This window comes from Accipiter gentilis, chromosome 33 (assembly GCF_929443795.1).
Source record: "Accipiter gentilis chromosome 33, bAccGen1.1, whole genome shotgun sequence".
Taxonomy (NCBI): domain Eukaryota; kingdom Metazoa; phylum Chordata; class Aves; order Accipitriformes; family Accipitridae; genus Astur; species Astur gentilis.
In genome coordinates this window covers 12,476,945-12,493,301 of record NC_064912.1, presented here as the reverse complement: position 1 = coordinate 12,493,301, position 16,357 = coordinate 12,476,945, and the positions used below count along the sequence as shown (strand labels likewise).

Sequence of the window (16,357 nt, the reverse complement as noted above, 5' to 3'; positions counted from 1 at the left end):
GTTTAAAGGGTTATACTCAATTTACATGACTATATTCTCTTTCCCAAGAACCTTGGTTTAAGAGCAGACAGTTTTCCTCTGACCCCAGCAAGTCTTGTGGATACAGTTTTATCATACTTGTATTTTAGATCTTACTGCAAGTGTGGATCTTTTGCTGGAGGATTTTTTTTCCCCCCTCTTATTCTTATACTTACTTGAAGCTTCAGTAGTTCTCATTAGATTTATTTCTTCTTTCTCTTTTTGCCAGCAGGCACCTTTGTAACAACTGGGGGTCCTAGAGTGGGTACCTCTGGAGGGGGTACTAACTGTTTGACAGGCTCCTCTAACTCCTTAAAGTCTGCATGCTTGGAGTCAAATGTTTTTTCTGCTGCAGCTGCTTCTTGCCTTTTTGCCTCTTCTGCTTCTCTTCCAGCAATAAGTCTGAGTGAACAAAATTTAAATTTAATGTACTGCAAGAGAGGGGGTACTGGCTAAGCAACTAGAGTTATATTTGCAGTATGAGCAGTATAAATTGTCATATTGTAGAGAAGCAGAAAATCTGTCTAATTACCACTTCATGTCTGACTTACTTATGGTATGTAAAAAAAAAAAAATATTTCTTAGCTGCCTTTACACAGAGCATGGCCCAAGGGCTAGGAAATATCAGAGAATTAAGACTTCTGTAACCTGAAAGCAGCCTGTATACGTTACTCCTGACAGTAACAGAAGTCACATGAGCTACATTCTGTATGTTGCTGCTTATACCTGGATGAGTTAGTTTTCCCAGTTACAGTATGCTATACTACTTTATTAAAGCACACTTCTCATTTTCAATAATTTTGTTAGTAGAAAATAAGAGGTAACATTACTTCAAGATACAATACAACACTCACTTTGCCAGCTCCTCATCCTTGATCTTTCTCAGCTCAGCTAATTCAGCATCCTGTATTTTCTTTTCTTTTATTTTTTCCCTCACCAATTTTTCATGGTGGTAGGCAGGAAAGAACTTAGTTGTAAAAAAGATTTGCACCTGACACAGCCACAGACTGAATTCCTCATCTTGGTCAGTTTTGGCTTCTTTTGGTTCATCTGCAACATGTAAATTAAACATGTTTATTTAGTAGGGCACTTCTCTTTCAAATGCGTTTTGGACTACAATATTTCAGCTCTGACCCTCTGCAATGGGAAAGTCTGGCTTCTGCATGGTACAGAAGATGGCAACTGTGAGAAATGTTTAACTAATGCATGTGAAAGGGGATGGCCCTTTTGTGGGTCTTCAGAGTGACTTGTCCCTGGGAATGGCATCAGAAGAATATGAACCTTCCCCTTTAATCCTATGATAAATGTCTTCTGCAGTAATATGATGACAGTTCAGTATCCATGACTCCCGTGCACGGAGGAATGAAGGAACAAACATGACTACCTGAAAGAACAGAACTGAATGCAAGCATCCAATTGTGACTGTCAAAAAAATCTGCCCATCTGCTGGTTCTTTAAGAAACAGTTTTTTCCGATCTGTAATTTTTCAGTCATCAGATTTCAGTGAAAGAGCTGATGACTACACAAAGATCCTTGTCTACCTATGTTCTGAGATTTGGGTTCTTTATCTGTAGAAAACATTTAACAAGCATGAAAAACAACCCAGATGAGATCTGCTACTCAGCCAGAAGGGAGATGGTATAAAAAGATCACTAGCCTCAACATACAGAAAATGCTCATAGTGATTTCTCTTCTGCATGAATGCTGGCTTGTCATAACATAAGACATCTTGCCCCAGCTAATGGTGGCACACCATTAATAATAATTCTTATATTAAGTAAAAGAAGCAAGACATAGCAGTAATATCTTTTATTTGTGCAAGACAAAAAAAAAAAAGGGCAGGCTTGAGGATTGAGTTTCTCAGTGTAAATACAAATTACAGCTTTTAGACGCCATACAAATAAAATATGGCATTTTAAAATTAGGGAAACTATTTAAGTTAGTACTTAAATGTCTCAATTATTAAGTTTCATTTTATTTAAAAAATATCTTTTAAAAGTTTTCTTTAAAAAACTTCCTCCAGAATTAATATTCATTTACTGCCCTCTTGTGACAAGCTGAAATCTGCATATGCAATTAAAATTTTGCAATTCAAGAGCTACGGGGGATTTTTTTGTGTTAGTCTTAAAACAGTAGGACTGCTTTACCTGTCAATTCCTTTGCAGGACAGAAATCTTGTTCTTTTTGTGCATTCCAGCTGAACAATGACAGAACATCTTTGGTATCTCCATGAGTTGTGTGAAATGAGAGGACAGTATCTGATACTACAAAGAAAGAAAATTAAAATTACTCAGTCTGTAAATCTGTACATGAAATATCAGGTTTGAGCTTCAGCACAAATAAATACAAATTGTCATCTGACCTTACAGCTAGACCTGTGGTTGAAATACTTCTGTACTGATGAAAAGATTTTTATAATGAAGGCACAGTTGCAGAGTTCAGTCTCCTGTTTCCATGCCCAAATGAGTGGGACAGAAGAGGAAGAAATTAGTTTTTAGAAGCCTTTAATTTTTTTAAAGGAAAATGTGATAGCTTCTAATTAAAAAGCACACAAAATTCAGAGATTCAAACTTGCCCACCCCATCTGCGTATAGCAGGTATGGAAAGCTAAATGTAAACCTTGTCATAATTGCCAAACTGAATCCAGTTACCCTCTGTAATTGCAATACATCCAGCTGTTTCAATGATCAACTACTGTTTTAATCATCTTTAAAGCTGTAAAAAGAGCGAGTATCTCCTCTAGCACCACTGCTTATAGATGCTTATGGTAACGACAGTACTCACCCAGTAGAAATTCTTGAAGAGGATGCCCTCTGTCTTCACAAGGTCTCAGTGGCTGGCAAGAAGTTTTAAATTCAGTTACTAAATGCCTGGACTTCTGTTCAAATTAAAAACTGAAATCACATGTCCATTTGAGTCATGCAAATTCCTATCTCCAAAGCATTCTGCCAACCAAGTGCATTCTGCAATTATGCCTATTTCAAAGCATTTAAGTTACCATGGTTTTGCACACTTTCAATTATTAGCAAATTGGTCATAACACTTTACCTTTGATACCAGTCAGGGAAGTAGGATTACCTGATTTCGGAGCTAGGGAAAGATAGAAGTACAGAGAATGAAAGCTCCTGTTCTTAGACATGTCCCTCTGTTGTTACGTGTTGCTCTACATATTCTTATTCATCTGCTCCCAAGGAAACAATAATGAATTTCTATTCCTAACTACAGGAATATACTCCAGGAATTATACTGAGTGAAAATGAGAGAACAACATTCAAGAGTATATCCGAGGAGAATGCTTTGAAATCTTTCCAACTATCATCTGAAGCATCTTCTGCAGCCTGATGATGCCACTCTTTTCAGACGAGTGACAGTAGAAGTCTCACAAAAACTGAAGTCAAATACAATTCTGTTTTTTAAGTGTTGGTTTATTTTCCAAAAGTCTGGAAGTTCCCAAATTCGCTGTCTGACTTCCACAATTCCAGTGCAAAACAGTAATCCTTACTATCCTACCCTGAAATCACAGGGATCAAACAGAACGTATTTGCTCTTGGAATATCAAGAATCTCATTATAGTCATACATTGGGTACAAAATTGTAAAGGCAGTTAAGGAGAAAAGTTTGCTGGAAGAATTGTGTTAGTTACCTTCCCCAGTGCTTCTAAATCTCTCTGCCCACTTAGCCTCTCACTCCCTGCCTTGCAAATAAAGATAAACTGTAGCTTTGTTCATCATTTTAGTCAATGTAGAAGATACCACCCGATATTCTCAATAACAATAGCTGAGTGTATGTGTGGAAGCAAATGCTTTTATTAGCAATAGAAACTGCTAATAAATAAAACCACTTCTAGGCTCATACATGCATCCAGGAATGGAAACACATTGTATTTAATATTAACTTTTGGTCCCTTTCAAAACTTAAAACTACCTTGGCTACTCTGTCACCTATGAATTGCAACCCCTCTTCTCCATCTTTTGGTGCGGGCTTTTTACATACCTCGTGTTTCTTTATTTCATCTTGTGACATGACACTTTCACTTGAAGACAACCATGAGCAAGTGTAAAGTTCACCTGCCTCAGAAATGTCATTGTTTATGTCTGCACCAATTATACTTCTGTATGTGCACTAATAAAAAGTAAACACAAGAAGAATTTTATGTTCAGTACACTTTAAATCAAGATTTTATTTTGGTCTTGGAAAATTTGACTATTTTAACTGGACCATTTCACTGTGCAACTGCATTAATGCTTGCAGTGATGCAAGGGAATGGGTTCTGTAGGATGGGAACAATTGACCAGAGAATGGGAAGTCATGTCCAGTGGCACTACGGGCTTACAGAGACTGTGAAATTAGGTCTTTGTGAATGCTCTTTGAACTAATAAAAATACTTTCATCTTGTGCACAATTCCAAATAACAATTCTAATTCATGCCTTCAACTACTCTATGCATCTAAATTGCACCAGTGTCACAGGCAGCATCTTACAACCTACAAAATCCTTATTCAAAAGTTTAGCAAAAAGAAAAGAGCATAGCTTAATTGCTGAGAAACAGCAAGTCTTGCTACATACAACTGCAATGCCATTTTTACAGAGCAATTTTAGACATTCGACTTGAAGTAGGAGAGGCACGACTTCCACCAGTCAACCAATTTGTCAATTTCCCACCAGGAGACTTGCAAGTACTTTATGTGTATTTATAGGTATCTAGGAAAATGTGCAAATGTGCTAAAACTATCTATACTGATGTTACAATCTAAGGTAGCAACAAAGAGAAAAAGCAGAAGGACCCAATCAAATGACTGTTTATGCAAAAAGAGGAAATTGCTTTCTATGTTCAGGATACATAGAACACTTGCAGGGCCCGACTTTACCCTCTAAGGAGACATTAACCGGTCTGCATCAACTTTACCTGGGACAGAGAATATTCTGGGTACAGAGACATATTTGTGGTTCCCTTGGAGAGGCACTCGATTCTAAAGCTGCTTCTCTTTCGATTATCACGAGCTACTTGCTCTTTAATCATATCACTGGTAACATACACCAATGCACAATCAAGAAGAGCTTCAACAAATTCAAGAAAAACCAACTAGAGTAAAATAAACACAGTAATTAATTATTTTTGCAAAAAATCCCTTCATTAACAGGCATATGTACCTGTGCAACCAAAGAACTCAAACACAATTGTTTGTAAAGCCTAGCTGGCCTCACTTACCTAGTCAAACATCCCTTCTTCTGAAGAAAAATTGAAAACAGCTAAAGCTCAAAAAATTCAGGAGGTGATATACTGTGTTATACCTTATAGAAGTCATACTGAAATAAAATACTGCATAGATTTTTTGCTGTCTCTGGAGCTATGAGAAATTTCTCTAACAAATAACACACAACTATTGCTATTACCTTAACATTTAATTGCATATGATGCTTCCAGAAACACCAAGAATGGGTGTATAATGAATCCCTTAGTAAGACTTACACTGTGTGTTCAGTTTATCAGATACTGTTTAAAGCAATAAATTTGATTAAGTCATTTAGCATCGCTGTGTAAGAGCTAATTCTTTAAGGGTGAAGATCCTCTATAGCAGGCCAGCTGTCAGGCAGCACAAGTGTCTTCTATAGTCACTACTGGACCTCACTGAGGTGGCAGCACTTCACATGTCCCTAATCAGGTTTCTTGGAACACCAGATTTTCAGGATCAGCAGGTTCACATCTTAATTACTGACCTATCTTAACATTTCCACTGCATGCCTCAGCAGCTGGAACCACTGAGATTCATCCCTGTATAATCACCGTATACACATATTGACAGGTAACTGCCCCACAGACAGAACTATTACTAGCAGCAGTCTCCTGGAAATGATATTTCACCCTCTGGGTTACGGCACTCTTAAGGAACTATCTTTATGGTCAGGTATGCTGAGACTGTACTAAGAGGGGTAACATAAGAAAAACATAGAAGTACGTGAGCTAAACTAGAAGATATGGGCAGAACAAAGGAAGGCAAAAATAGGCTCAAGTTTGCACTCTTTATTTTTTGGAATAAATTATTTTTCCTCCTGTTCTAGCAGATAGGACAGTATTTGCAGCATTTTTTTTAAAAGAAATGTTAATTGTTCCTGTAGCAATGAACCATGATATGTTTTTTCATACACACCTCTGGCTCCAGGTTGGTACTACTGCTATCATGTAGAGAGGGCCCATCTTTGACAAGTATTTCCACAAGTTTTGAAGCAGTTAATTGTTTGCTGAGAAGTTTAAAATCCTGGGTAAGAGTAAATATGTTAATAGCACTTAAGGCATTCCCATATGGACCTAATCTAACTCCCTTTAAAGCCTGTATCAAAATTTCTAGTGCTTTCAAATTTTATTTCCACGTACATAATTAATGACAGAGTGAAATTCTGGCCTTACTGAAGTCAATGGGAATTTTCCCTAGACTGCAATAACAGTGTTAAGAAAGAACTTGTGAAAGCTTATAAATAATAATAATAATAATAAAAAAATTTACAATTTTGCCATCCAATATTTTTATTAATTTTTTTCATGAAAAAAAGTCTTGCATTTAAACAGTGACAGTGACTCAAAAGCCAGTCATATCAATGGGAATTGTTCCCTAGGTTCAGTGTAATCTTGATCTGTTCCCAAATTATATATTTTTAGTAAGAATCACATGTTCATCTTGCAGTATATTAAATTAATACATTATTAAAATGGTTTACTGTGTTATTTCAAAAGCTGTCTGTCTTTGAGTTCTACCAGTAAGGCATTTTCGTACATACATTTTACAGGATGGGGGCGGGGAAGCTAGCAAAAATATTTATATTTGCTTAAAGCACATTTGTCTAATATTTGATTATTTGAAATGATCAAATACAAAATCAGAATTCAATCCTGCAAAAGTACATAAATAATTCCTGTAGAACAACTGTCCCTTTAATGTTTGTTGGACAGTTTGTACAAATAAGATCGCTCCTACCTTTTAAACTTTTCAACTGTGCAGAAGCCACAGGGAGTTATTTTAAAATAGTCACATAAACTGAACAAATAAAGCACATCTAATCACACAAAATTAAAAAAAAAAATTAGATTATTACGTTCAACATCCAAAGGAAGTGCCTCATTTTCATCGTGGGTTCAAATGGAGGTCTGGTACTCGGTCTACAAAAAGCTCTGTATATTTCCCAACATTTGTCAATGTAGCTCATGGCAAAAACTGTACATCGTTCTTCAGAAAATAAGACACCTTTAAAAATTAATGGGGAAAAAATAACTGTTACAATAAAACTGTGATGTACATGGTACTAATTGATGAATTCTGCACAGCACAAAAGAAATACCATTACTTACCTTGGATACAACAGGCGGTGGGAATAACATTCCTGGACATCATTTCTAAGAAACACTTATGCAGATAAGGACCTTTCTCCCTACAGTTGAAACATAAATACTCTTGTCTGGGAAGACTCAAACTGATTACACTGAAATAAATTTCACTAAAAGATGAAACTTACTTGTGGCCTTCATGATAGAGATGAAATGCTAGACGAATAAGGTAAGACAAAAATGTTCTGAACAGTAAAGTCTCATGTGGACAATGTATCTCCTCAAGTGGTGTTTTATCACCTAAAAAATTTAAAAAATAAGTGTCTATTGCTATCATGTACATTAAAATGCTTATAGGCATACTGACTTGTCAGACTTTTTTATCCTCTCCACCTCTACCTATCACAGTGTTAACACACTCCTGGAAGAATCAGACCAGACATAGCATCCCTTCCAAACAAGCAGGTCAAGGGAGAACCATCCACCTATAGCTGAATCTTATGAAATTCTCTGGTTCTAGAAATGCATTCACTCAGCATATAGGAATGAAAGGGGAAGCAAAGTTGGAATTAAGCCCTTCAGATACTAGGGACAATGCAGTGCATCCCACTGCAGGTCTAAATGGAATTGATTGATTAACTGGCTCTATGGAAGAAAAAAAACATACTACATGCAAGCCAAAGTTAAGAGCACTTGGAAAAAAAAAAAAAAAAGAAAAATATTTGTTTCTTCTACTTCTTCTCAGATCTCTTAAAACTACATGTAATAGTAATGACAAGACCAGGGGTGAATAAAATACTTGAACAGATGGCTCTTTAGAACAATTTTTTAAGTGGTATTTCAATTTTGCATTTTCTCACCTAAGCACCTGAAGTGCTTCGAGAAGTGGATCCACTGAGAAGGCACAGGCACAGAGGCACTCACTCAGAGCTCCTTAAGCACCAGAGCTGAGCAGTCAGTAGAACCTGCCACTCCAACTCTCCACAGCTTACTATTAAAATTCCTAGATTCTCCACCCCAATCAACAGAAATACAAACCGCTCAATATCCGATCCATTTCGGCAAGAGTTATGTTGGAGTGATGAAACTGGCAGTCCTTCAGAAATCTCCAAAACTGGAGCTTAGTCATGAGGAAGGTGTTGTCAATAGAATGATAACAGCCTAAGCCACTGTAGAAGGTGTAAACTCTTCTCAGTTCTGTAATATGCCTCAACACAGCAAATTCTACCTAAATAAAGCAGGATATGTTTTCAGCATTGTCTCACATCAAGTAGGGATCAGCTTGTATTGATCCTGTAACTGGGAATATAATGCTTTTGATCTTGTAACTTTGAAGAGCATATTCCTGGTTAAGTGTTCATGACAGCATTACTCAAATGTAGTTATAATACATATTTTCTGGTGACTGATAAAAATACATTAGTCTCCGTCAGCAGACAAACCTCACCGTAGCTAAAGGTAATTGCTGAGTGCCCTTCCAGATACGTTAATGTATTTTTTATTGACTTCTAGTGGAAGCTCAGGAAGAGGCAATACTGCCTATTAATTCTTTTTGCTTTTCTGTTTTCATGGCCTTCAGATTTTTTAAAAATTCTTCAATGGAAAGAGTTATTTTAATACAAATAAACCAGAAATAAATATTATGAAACATACTGCAGAGGAAAACTGAAAATATCAAACAGTAGACTCTTACTTGTTTCAGTTCTTCATGTCTTTCTTCCCTTGGCAACAAGTCAAGCAGTGAAGATATATCCAACTCAATATCTGATCCCAGAGTAGAAGTATTTTCTAAACCATTAACGATAGTGATATTTTCTACCATGCAAGTAAAATAAATTAGAACAAACTAAAGTGAAGTTAAAAAAAACAAATATACACACATACAGAAGGAAAATAAAACATACATCATTCCTTCTTATCTTACTGACTTTGAACTGAGAATAATAGAGTCCTTTTTAGTGAGGAGTAGAGACTTCATAATCAACAGCATAACAACTGAAGAGTAATTTTGTCACCTCCAACGCCTAATCAAAAGGAAATGCAGGTATTACGTAAGTTATGAAACTTTCAGACAACACTGTTCCAAAAGCATTACAAGATGTAGTGTGGATGTGTCACTCAGTGTCATGCACAGGAAACAATAAGCACGGGAACAAAAGTCATTAATTATTAAGACAATGCCCTTCTTTATCAAAGTTCTTTGAAGAAATATGTCTGGCTCTTGAGTAAATACAAATAGCTTCACATTACAGTAAAAAGGAACAAAACCCTGTGAACTGAGTAGAATTTGTTTTCTTAATCTGCTTACCAGTGCCAAAATTACTTCCTGTGCAAATGGCATTCAGCTCTTTTGCACTCATTGCATCCACTTGAAAAGCAGGATATTCTACTATATGATCATCTGTGAACTCTCCTTCATAAACATGACCATTCTTGAAGACAAACTTGCCCTATAGACAGATCAATTTGATTAATTTCAATATAAATATAAATCAAAGATCAGAAAAAAATAACACTAATGCTCTCAATCAAATTTCCTTTTAAGAATCTTGGCTAAAATGCAATATATGAGAGAAAATAAAGCAAAATAATTTTTCCTACCCTCTTTACTAAAGTAACTTGTCATCTGTTAATTAGAGCACACTGCTGGGATGAAGAATTGCCTAGATATCTGATTGATTTTGAAATGTATTTTCAGGAAAAAACATTCCCCACCCCCCCATATAGAAAGACTGTTTGCAATCCTTAGTTTGCATATGTGGCACTTCGCTCACAGTTTTTTTAAAACAGTATGTTAATGTGTGAACATCTCTGTGCAAGGATAGTTTGAAATCCATTAGCTCACAGTGTAAGAGTGAAATACTGACCAACCACTACAAAAATCAAGATGCATCTATTGCACTGAAAATCTCCACAGTAAAACTTATTTCTTTATAGACATAATACACATCTAACCAGAGAATCAAATCTGTGGCCCAGCAAGGTCCTGGGAAGGACTCCTACTGCTTTCAGTGGACTCTGTCCTTTATGTTGGGATTCCATCCACAATGCAAATTGGATGTAGTTTTTCGTACAGAAATCTAGAGATACACTGTACTGAGCAGAATAGTCTCTTCTGGTGTTGTCTGCAGTTTTGCCTTACTCTACTTGTCAATACTCACCTTGCCATGCTTCTTATTACAAACCCATTCACCATCGTACACTGCTCCGCTAGCATACACGAACTTCCCATGTCCATGTCGTTGCCCATTTACAAAATCACCTATGTATTCATTCCTTAAAGGATACTGAGATCTAGGCATTCTCTTCAAAAACCATATGTGGGTGCCATATCCATGCTGAAAAAAAATTGTGTGTTTAAAAAAGAATGTCACCAGAAGAGCTGCTATTGCTACACGTTCAGACTTGCAAAAAGGGAAACCACCTAGGCATCTTTAAGAGTCACTGTTGGCAAGTCTCTCAAATAAGAGCACCCAGTTGACAGCTGTAATACTTCAAACCATTCATAAAACTATATTCTACAAAGGTGCATGGCAGAAGCACTCAAGAGGATACACTGAATCAACACATACTTCAGCAAGCTCTTCCAACAGGATTCCTAAAGACATCGTTCCTGCCTGAAGCCTTTTGACTGTAATGCTGAACAGCCAGGTGAGGAAAACCATGCCAGACAGAGCGCCACCATGTTCCAGAAGCTAGACTCCTCGACAATTTTATGCATAGTGAAAAGACAGAGGAAGTAGCTCACATTCTTTTTCCAGAATAATAAATGGCAGGAACAGAAAATGCCAGAAATCTTCTCCTTCCATCACAAAACTTTTACAAGAGGGAACAGTGTGGTATAATATTTCACAGGTGACACAGAAGCAAATTGCCACATATACTCACTGCTGAAATCACATCTCAAGCTAAGTATAGTCACAAATATTTAACTTTTTAAACTTTTTTTATGGAAAAGCTTTTCATTTTCTAATAGATAATTAAATTATGATTTTGTAAGACTAAGTCAAAAGCTTTTTAAAAATTTGAATATTGCTAACCTGAGAATCAATTTAAAATAAACAGCACTCCTCTGCTATCTCAACTGGCAGAAAATCATACAGCACTCCTTTGATATTGCACAAAACTCCCTATCTAGTTTTACTAGAGTAATGGACAGATGCTGAACTAAAGAGGTTGCTGGGGAGGAAATTAATACCTGTATGCCATACACCCACTGTCCCATATACTCTTGATTAGCTGTCAACCATCTCATTCTTCCTTTTCCATGACGTACATTTTTCTCCCACTGACCTTCATACATATTTCCAGACTTATAGCTACAAGAAAACAATAAAAGTTAATGACTCAGTCGTACTAAATTCTGAGTGGATCTTAAGAAAGCAAGGTTTATGCAAAACCTCATTGTTAATAAGTTTAGCATTTATTAACAATAAATATTAGCATTACTTTGAAAGTTGGCTGACTGTGACATGGATACAGAGGTTTAACTGTACCCACTGTTTACCTCCTCTTTTTAACTTACAAATCACTGTAAAAATATTAACCAGTTCTTTTTTTCCAAAGAGTCTTTGCCATATCAAAACTTCTTTTATATAGAATTCCATAAATAATTCATTTATTAATGAAAGCAGCTCCATCTGTTCAAATTAATCAAGTTTATTTGTTTTTAAGTGTTGTTTTGTGGTTTACCAAGGCTGATTTTGGATTTTGTCTTTAGACATTCTTTTCTGGGAACACTCAGTAGAAATATACCAACATAAAAATATAAAGTTATAGAGAAGGTCTATTTTATTATTTTAAAGGACTTCGTACAATTATTTATCCCACTGCAGAAAGTACATGCTACTATGAAATGGTAGCATTTGTATCCATTTTAAACAACAGGAGAAACTGTATGATAACACCTGTAAAAAACCCAAAAAAACAAACAACAAAAAACCCAACAAAAATCCAAAACCCAGTAAGAACAAATGCTATCACATTTACCATCTCATTCCCCATCCTTCTTTGACATTATTTACCCAGTCGCCTGAATACCAAGAGGTATGTTCCTGATCATAATACATGGTACCCTGAAACAAACAGTATAGTCAATTTAAATACCTCAATATTCTTCTACATTAATAAAACATCACATACAAATTACATAAGACACATGTAATTACACTCTTATTTAGAGTCACTTTGAGACACTGTACTGAAAGCAACTGAAGTGATAAAATTAAATAAAAAAGCAACCTCTTTTGATGAATATTAGTTAAGACCTTAAAAAAGACCAAGTGTTCAAAAAAAACCAACATATTACATTACATCAAAGTCCACATGTTTCTCAAACCACTTGGAAATACTTTCAGAGAGCTAATTTTGGCAATTTAATCACAGTAGTCACTCTGAGGTAGATCAGTTTTCTGACCCATTCAGAATTCAACTTCCAACAGTAGTTCTACAGCATTAATTGTTCTATCTTTCTCTGTCCGATAGCTTCCTCTCAGAACAAACTGGTCAGACCATTGCACTGGTGACCATCCACAGCAGCCTGTGTGATTTTAATGTCTCATTAGTGACAGAGAACAAAACCACGTGATTAGAATGGATTTTCATCACAGGCTGAGTATCAGTCTTCAAAATGTCAGGCCCAGAAGACTGTCCCAATCTGGATGCACAAAACAGAGACAGATAAAAGCACTACTTGCCTTTGAAAAGTTGGAACTAGGTGTTACTTACACTAGATAAGGCAGTCTTAATTGTAATTATCAAACTTGGTCGGCTTAACACATTTGAGAGGTGGGATCACTTTGTAATTACTGGGAAGCTAATTGTTCTGTCATTGTTATGTGGCTACTGATGCAGTTGTCAGTTTTGACTTTGTCATCATCTGCTCAGAGCAGCGTAAAGAACAAACCACATAATAGGCCAATTACTCTTTTAGGATACCACTCATTCCTTTTACGACAAACAAAGTCCCACCTCAACTGTTTTAATTAGCATTCACAACTTCAGGAAAGTTCCTTAGGAAAAACAAATCTCTACATAGCATAAGACCATGCAACAGCACAAAACATTTTTGCAAAATGTTTGCACAAAGAGTGCTTGCTGTTCTAGAAGGTAGTCACCCAAGACCACGCTCTCATTTGGTGTTCTTACTTACCTTTCCATGTCTTTTGCCTTTACACCAATAGCCAATGTAAGAAACAGGACAAGTACCGCTCCTGAAAAATCCAAATCCATGCCTAACTCCATTCTTTATTGATCCTTCATAAATGCTGCCATCGTTCCATGTATAACGGCCATTAAACATCTGCACATTCTTAACAAATGTTCCCTAAAAGATTAAATTACAACATCTAAAAAACTAGATGTCACTGTTCCCCAAGTATCTGGGAGAACTCAGGCTTGTGATTGAAATCACTGCCATAGTTCTGCCTTTGCCACCCATACTGTACCAATTACTGCAATTTACTTGCTTGAATTTGCACATCTAATTGGCTGTAATTGTGTTCAGTTTTAAGTAAAATTGCACTTTACCTCATACTTCACTCCATCAGTCCATGTGTAAGTCCCTTGTCCATGCATAAGCCCTTCAGAAAACATCCCCTTCAAAATGAAGAGAACGGCATCGTTTGCAAATTTATTCTTACCACAACTGAAGTCTACAGTGACTGTCATTCTTCTGAAATCTTGCATATTAATTCCCCTCCAACTACTAGTTTCAAATGAAGACTTTCAATGCCAGAAACCAACAGAGCTTTCAATGCTTACACATTCTGAGTGCTCAACCTCCACCTGCATTAAAAGAGCGAGCCTGCCTGTTCTAGAGAAAGAACTTGATCCACTACTACTTTGGTTTTACATTTATACACTCACCTTATATGTATTTCCCCCCTCAAAATATGCAAATCCTTCACCCTCATACAATCCATGGACTTTTTCACCTTCGTAGCTACAAGGAAAACAAACTAAAGATGAAGATTTCAGGTCACTGCCAGTAGACCTAAATCACAGCAGACATGTAATAAATGACCTTTGATTTACCATGGTCTACATATAGGCCAGTTGTTGCATCTTGTGTACAAAAACAAGCTACAACAAAATTTCCAACTTTTTGCACCTTCCTTGTAATATTTCATGTAATTTTTGTGTTGCCTCAGACCCATATTTCTTTCAATTAAGAAAACAAATGACATCGGTAGCTTACAACCAGGGAAACCTGGTCAGTATGTGAAACATTACATATAGCCCCCTTGAACTACAAAAGGCTTTGGTTAACACTGTCATTCACCTGTTTCCTCAGTTTAGGATATTCTTAAGGGATATGAGCAGCACCAAACATTAAAAGGCAGCAACAACAAAACATTAAATTAAATAGCTACATTTTCTTCACCAACTGTCTGTATACTTAGCCAAAACTTCACCATAGGTGAACAAGCTAAAAGAATGAGGCTTCTGGCAGGCAGAGCGTGCCAGCAACACTCTAGGATGCAAGAAGGCAGTAGAATTCCACATGTAACATTCTCGTAAGGCGTGATGGCTACTAGGTCTGAATAACCCACTTCACTGCCTCAAAAAAAAGAGTCAAATCTGTGTTTGTATGACACTGGGTATACTAGAGATACTTAAATAAGAATTCATGACTTCACTGATGTATTTGTAACAAGCATACCTTTTCACAATAACTTGAGTAAGAATAGGCTCCTCATAGTATTGAGGAGCATCTTGGACTGGAGGTTCCTCTACCACCTCTGGTTCTTTGTCCGTTATCACTGAATTTGCCTGTGTTTCTTCCACTCCATTCATTAAGGTCTGCAAATCTGTCAGCTTCGTTGAACTACTCTCAGCTGTAGTATCTTGTGCAGGGATAGGAGGACGTACTGATTTTTCTGCTTTCTTGCCATTTTTCTTCTTATCCTTTGCCATAACTGCTGTCTCAATGTGTATTTTCTTTCAGAACATTTACTGTCTCATGTAAAGATTTTTTTCCCCCATAATCTATTTGATTAAAAAAACCAACAAAACAGTGAACTACATGAAAAATTATTCATCTTCTCTTAATTATTATACATGAACATATTTTAAGTTATTTCTGTATTAACAGTTCCTCAAGACAATGGTTTCAGCTTGTGGTAGGCAGACCGCAAGGCTAATTCACTGCCTGTGAATTACCTCTAAGAGGTCCATCGAAACCACGACAACAGAAGTTGTCAGTAGATTTACTTTTGCTACATAGAGGTCTCCATCTTTACTAGGAGATCTTTAGGTGTCCAGATTTAACCACGTGGAAGAGTTGAAAACCAGTTCTCAAAGACAGGAGTATGGCGAGTTTCTTGAAAGTCACAGCTGCGCTAGTATTATTGATTTAACTTGCTTGCGAAGTTCTGAGCTGCAGACTGAACAACACAGACTAATCACCACAGCTTATAAAGTTATTTTGCCAGTTAAGAACTACTCGAAGGTTACAGGACTACTTGAACAGCTGTAATCACAACTCCCACTCATTTCACAGACTGATCATCACTGCTTTATAACACAACAAGAATCAAACGCCCGTGCTGCAGTGGCGGGGGCTGACAGGGACATCCTCAAGCAAGCGCCATGTTCTCACCACTGCCTGCTTCCAGCCAACGCCTCGTTCCACTCGGGCAATTACTCTCCCTGGAACTGTCAACGGCGCGAAGGGCCCGAGTGGGACAGCGAGAGACGGCGAGGGCAGCCCGGTGCTGAAGCCCTTCCCGCCAGACCCGGATCCCCCCCCCGCTGCCCCAGGCCGCCGCCGCCGCCCGGCGCCTCACAACCGCCGCCGCCGCGCAGCCGCAGTGCGGCGATGGCTGCCGTAACCATACCAACCGCTCCGCGGCACCCCGCCGCTCCCCGGCCGGGACGGCGCCGAGCCCGCCCTCCCGCCGGCGAGGGACAGCCCCGCCGGGGGTAAATCCGCGGTGCCCGGGACGCCCCACGCTGCGTTCAGGGCAGCCACCTCCCCGCTGCAGCAGGCAGCCTAGCCCGGCCCTGAGGAGAGCCTGT

At 37.6% G+C, this 16,357-nt stretch overlaps 1 protein-coding gene across 1 annotated transcript; it reads right to left on the bottom strand.

The window, feature by feature from the left end:
- Positions 1–193: 193 nt before the first annotated feature.
- LOC126034007 (radial spoke head 10 homolog B2-like) lies at positions 194–15,259 on the bottom strand. Its single transcript, XM_049791180.1, has 20 exons — positions 15,000–15,259; positions 14,204–14,279; positions 13,865–13,933; positions 13,488–13,661; positions 12,326–12,411; positions 11,535–11,655; positions 10,498–10,674; positions 9,645–9,786; positions 9,030–9,124; positions 8,375–8,564; positions 7,525–7,636; positions 7,361–7,440; positions 7,108–7,256; positions 6,168–6,275; positions 4,925–5,101; positions 4,012–4,140; positions 2,803–2,854; positions 2,166–2,282; positions 873–1,068; positions 194–420 (listed from the first exon to the last, which is right to left on the bottom strand). Exons 1-20 carry the CDS (start codon positions 15,251–15,253, stop codon positions 222–224), a joined length of 2,703 nt encoding a protein of 900 aa, XP_049647137.1. The 5' UTR covers positions 15,254–15,259; the 3' UTR covers positions 194–221.
- Positions 15,260–16,357: the final 1,098 nt, after the last annotated feature.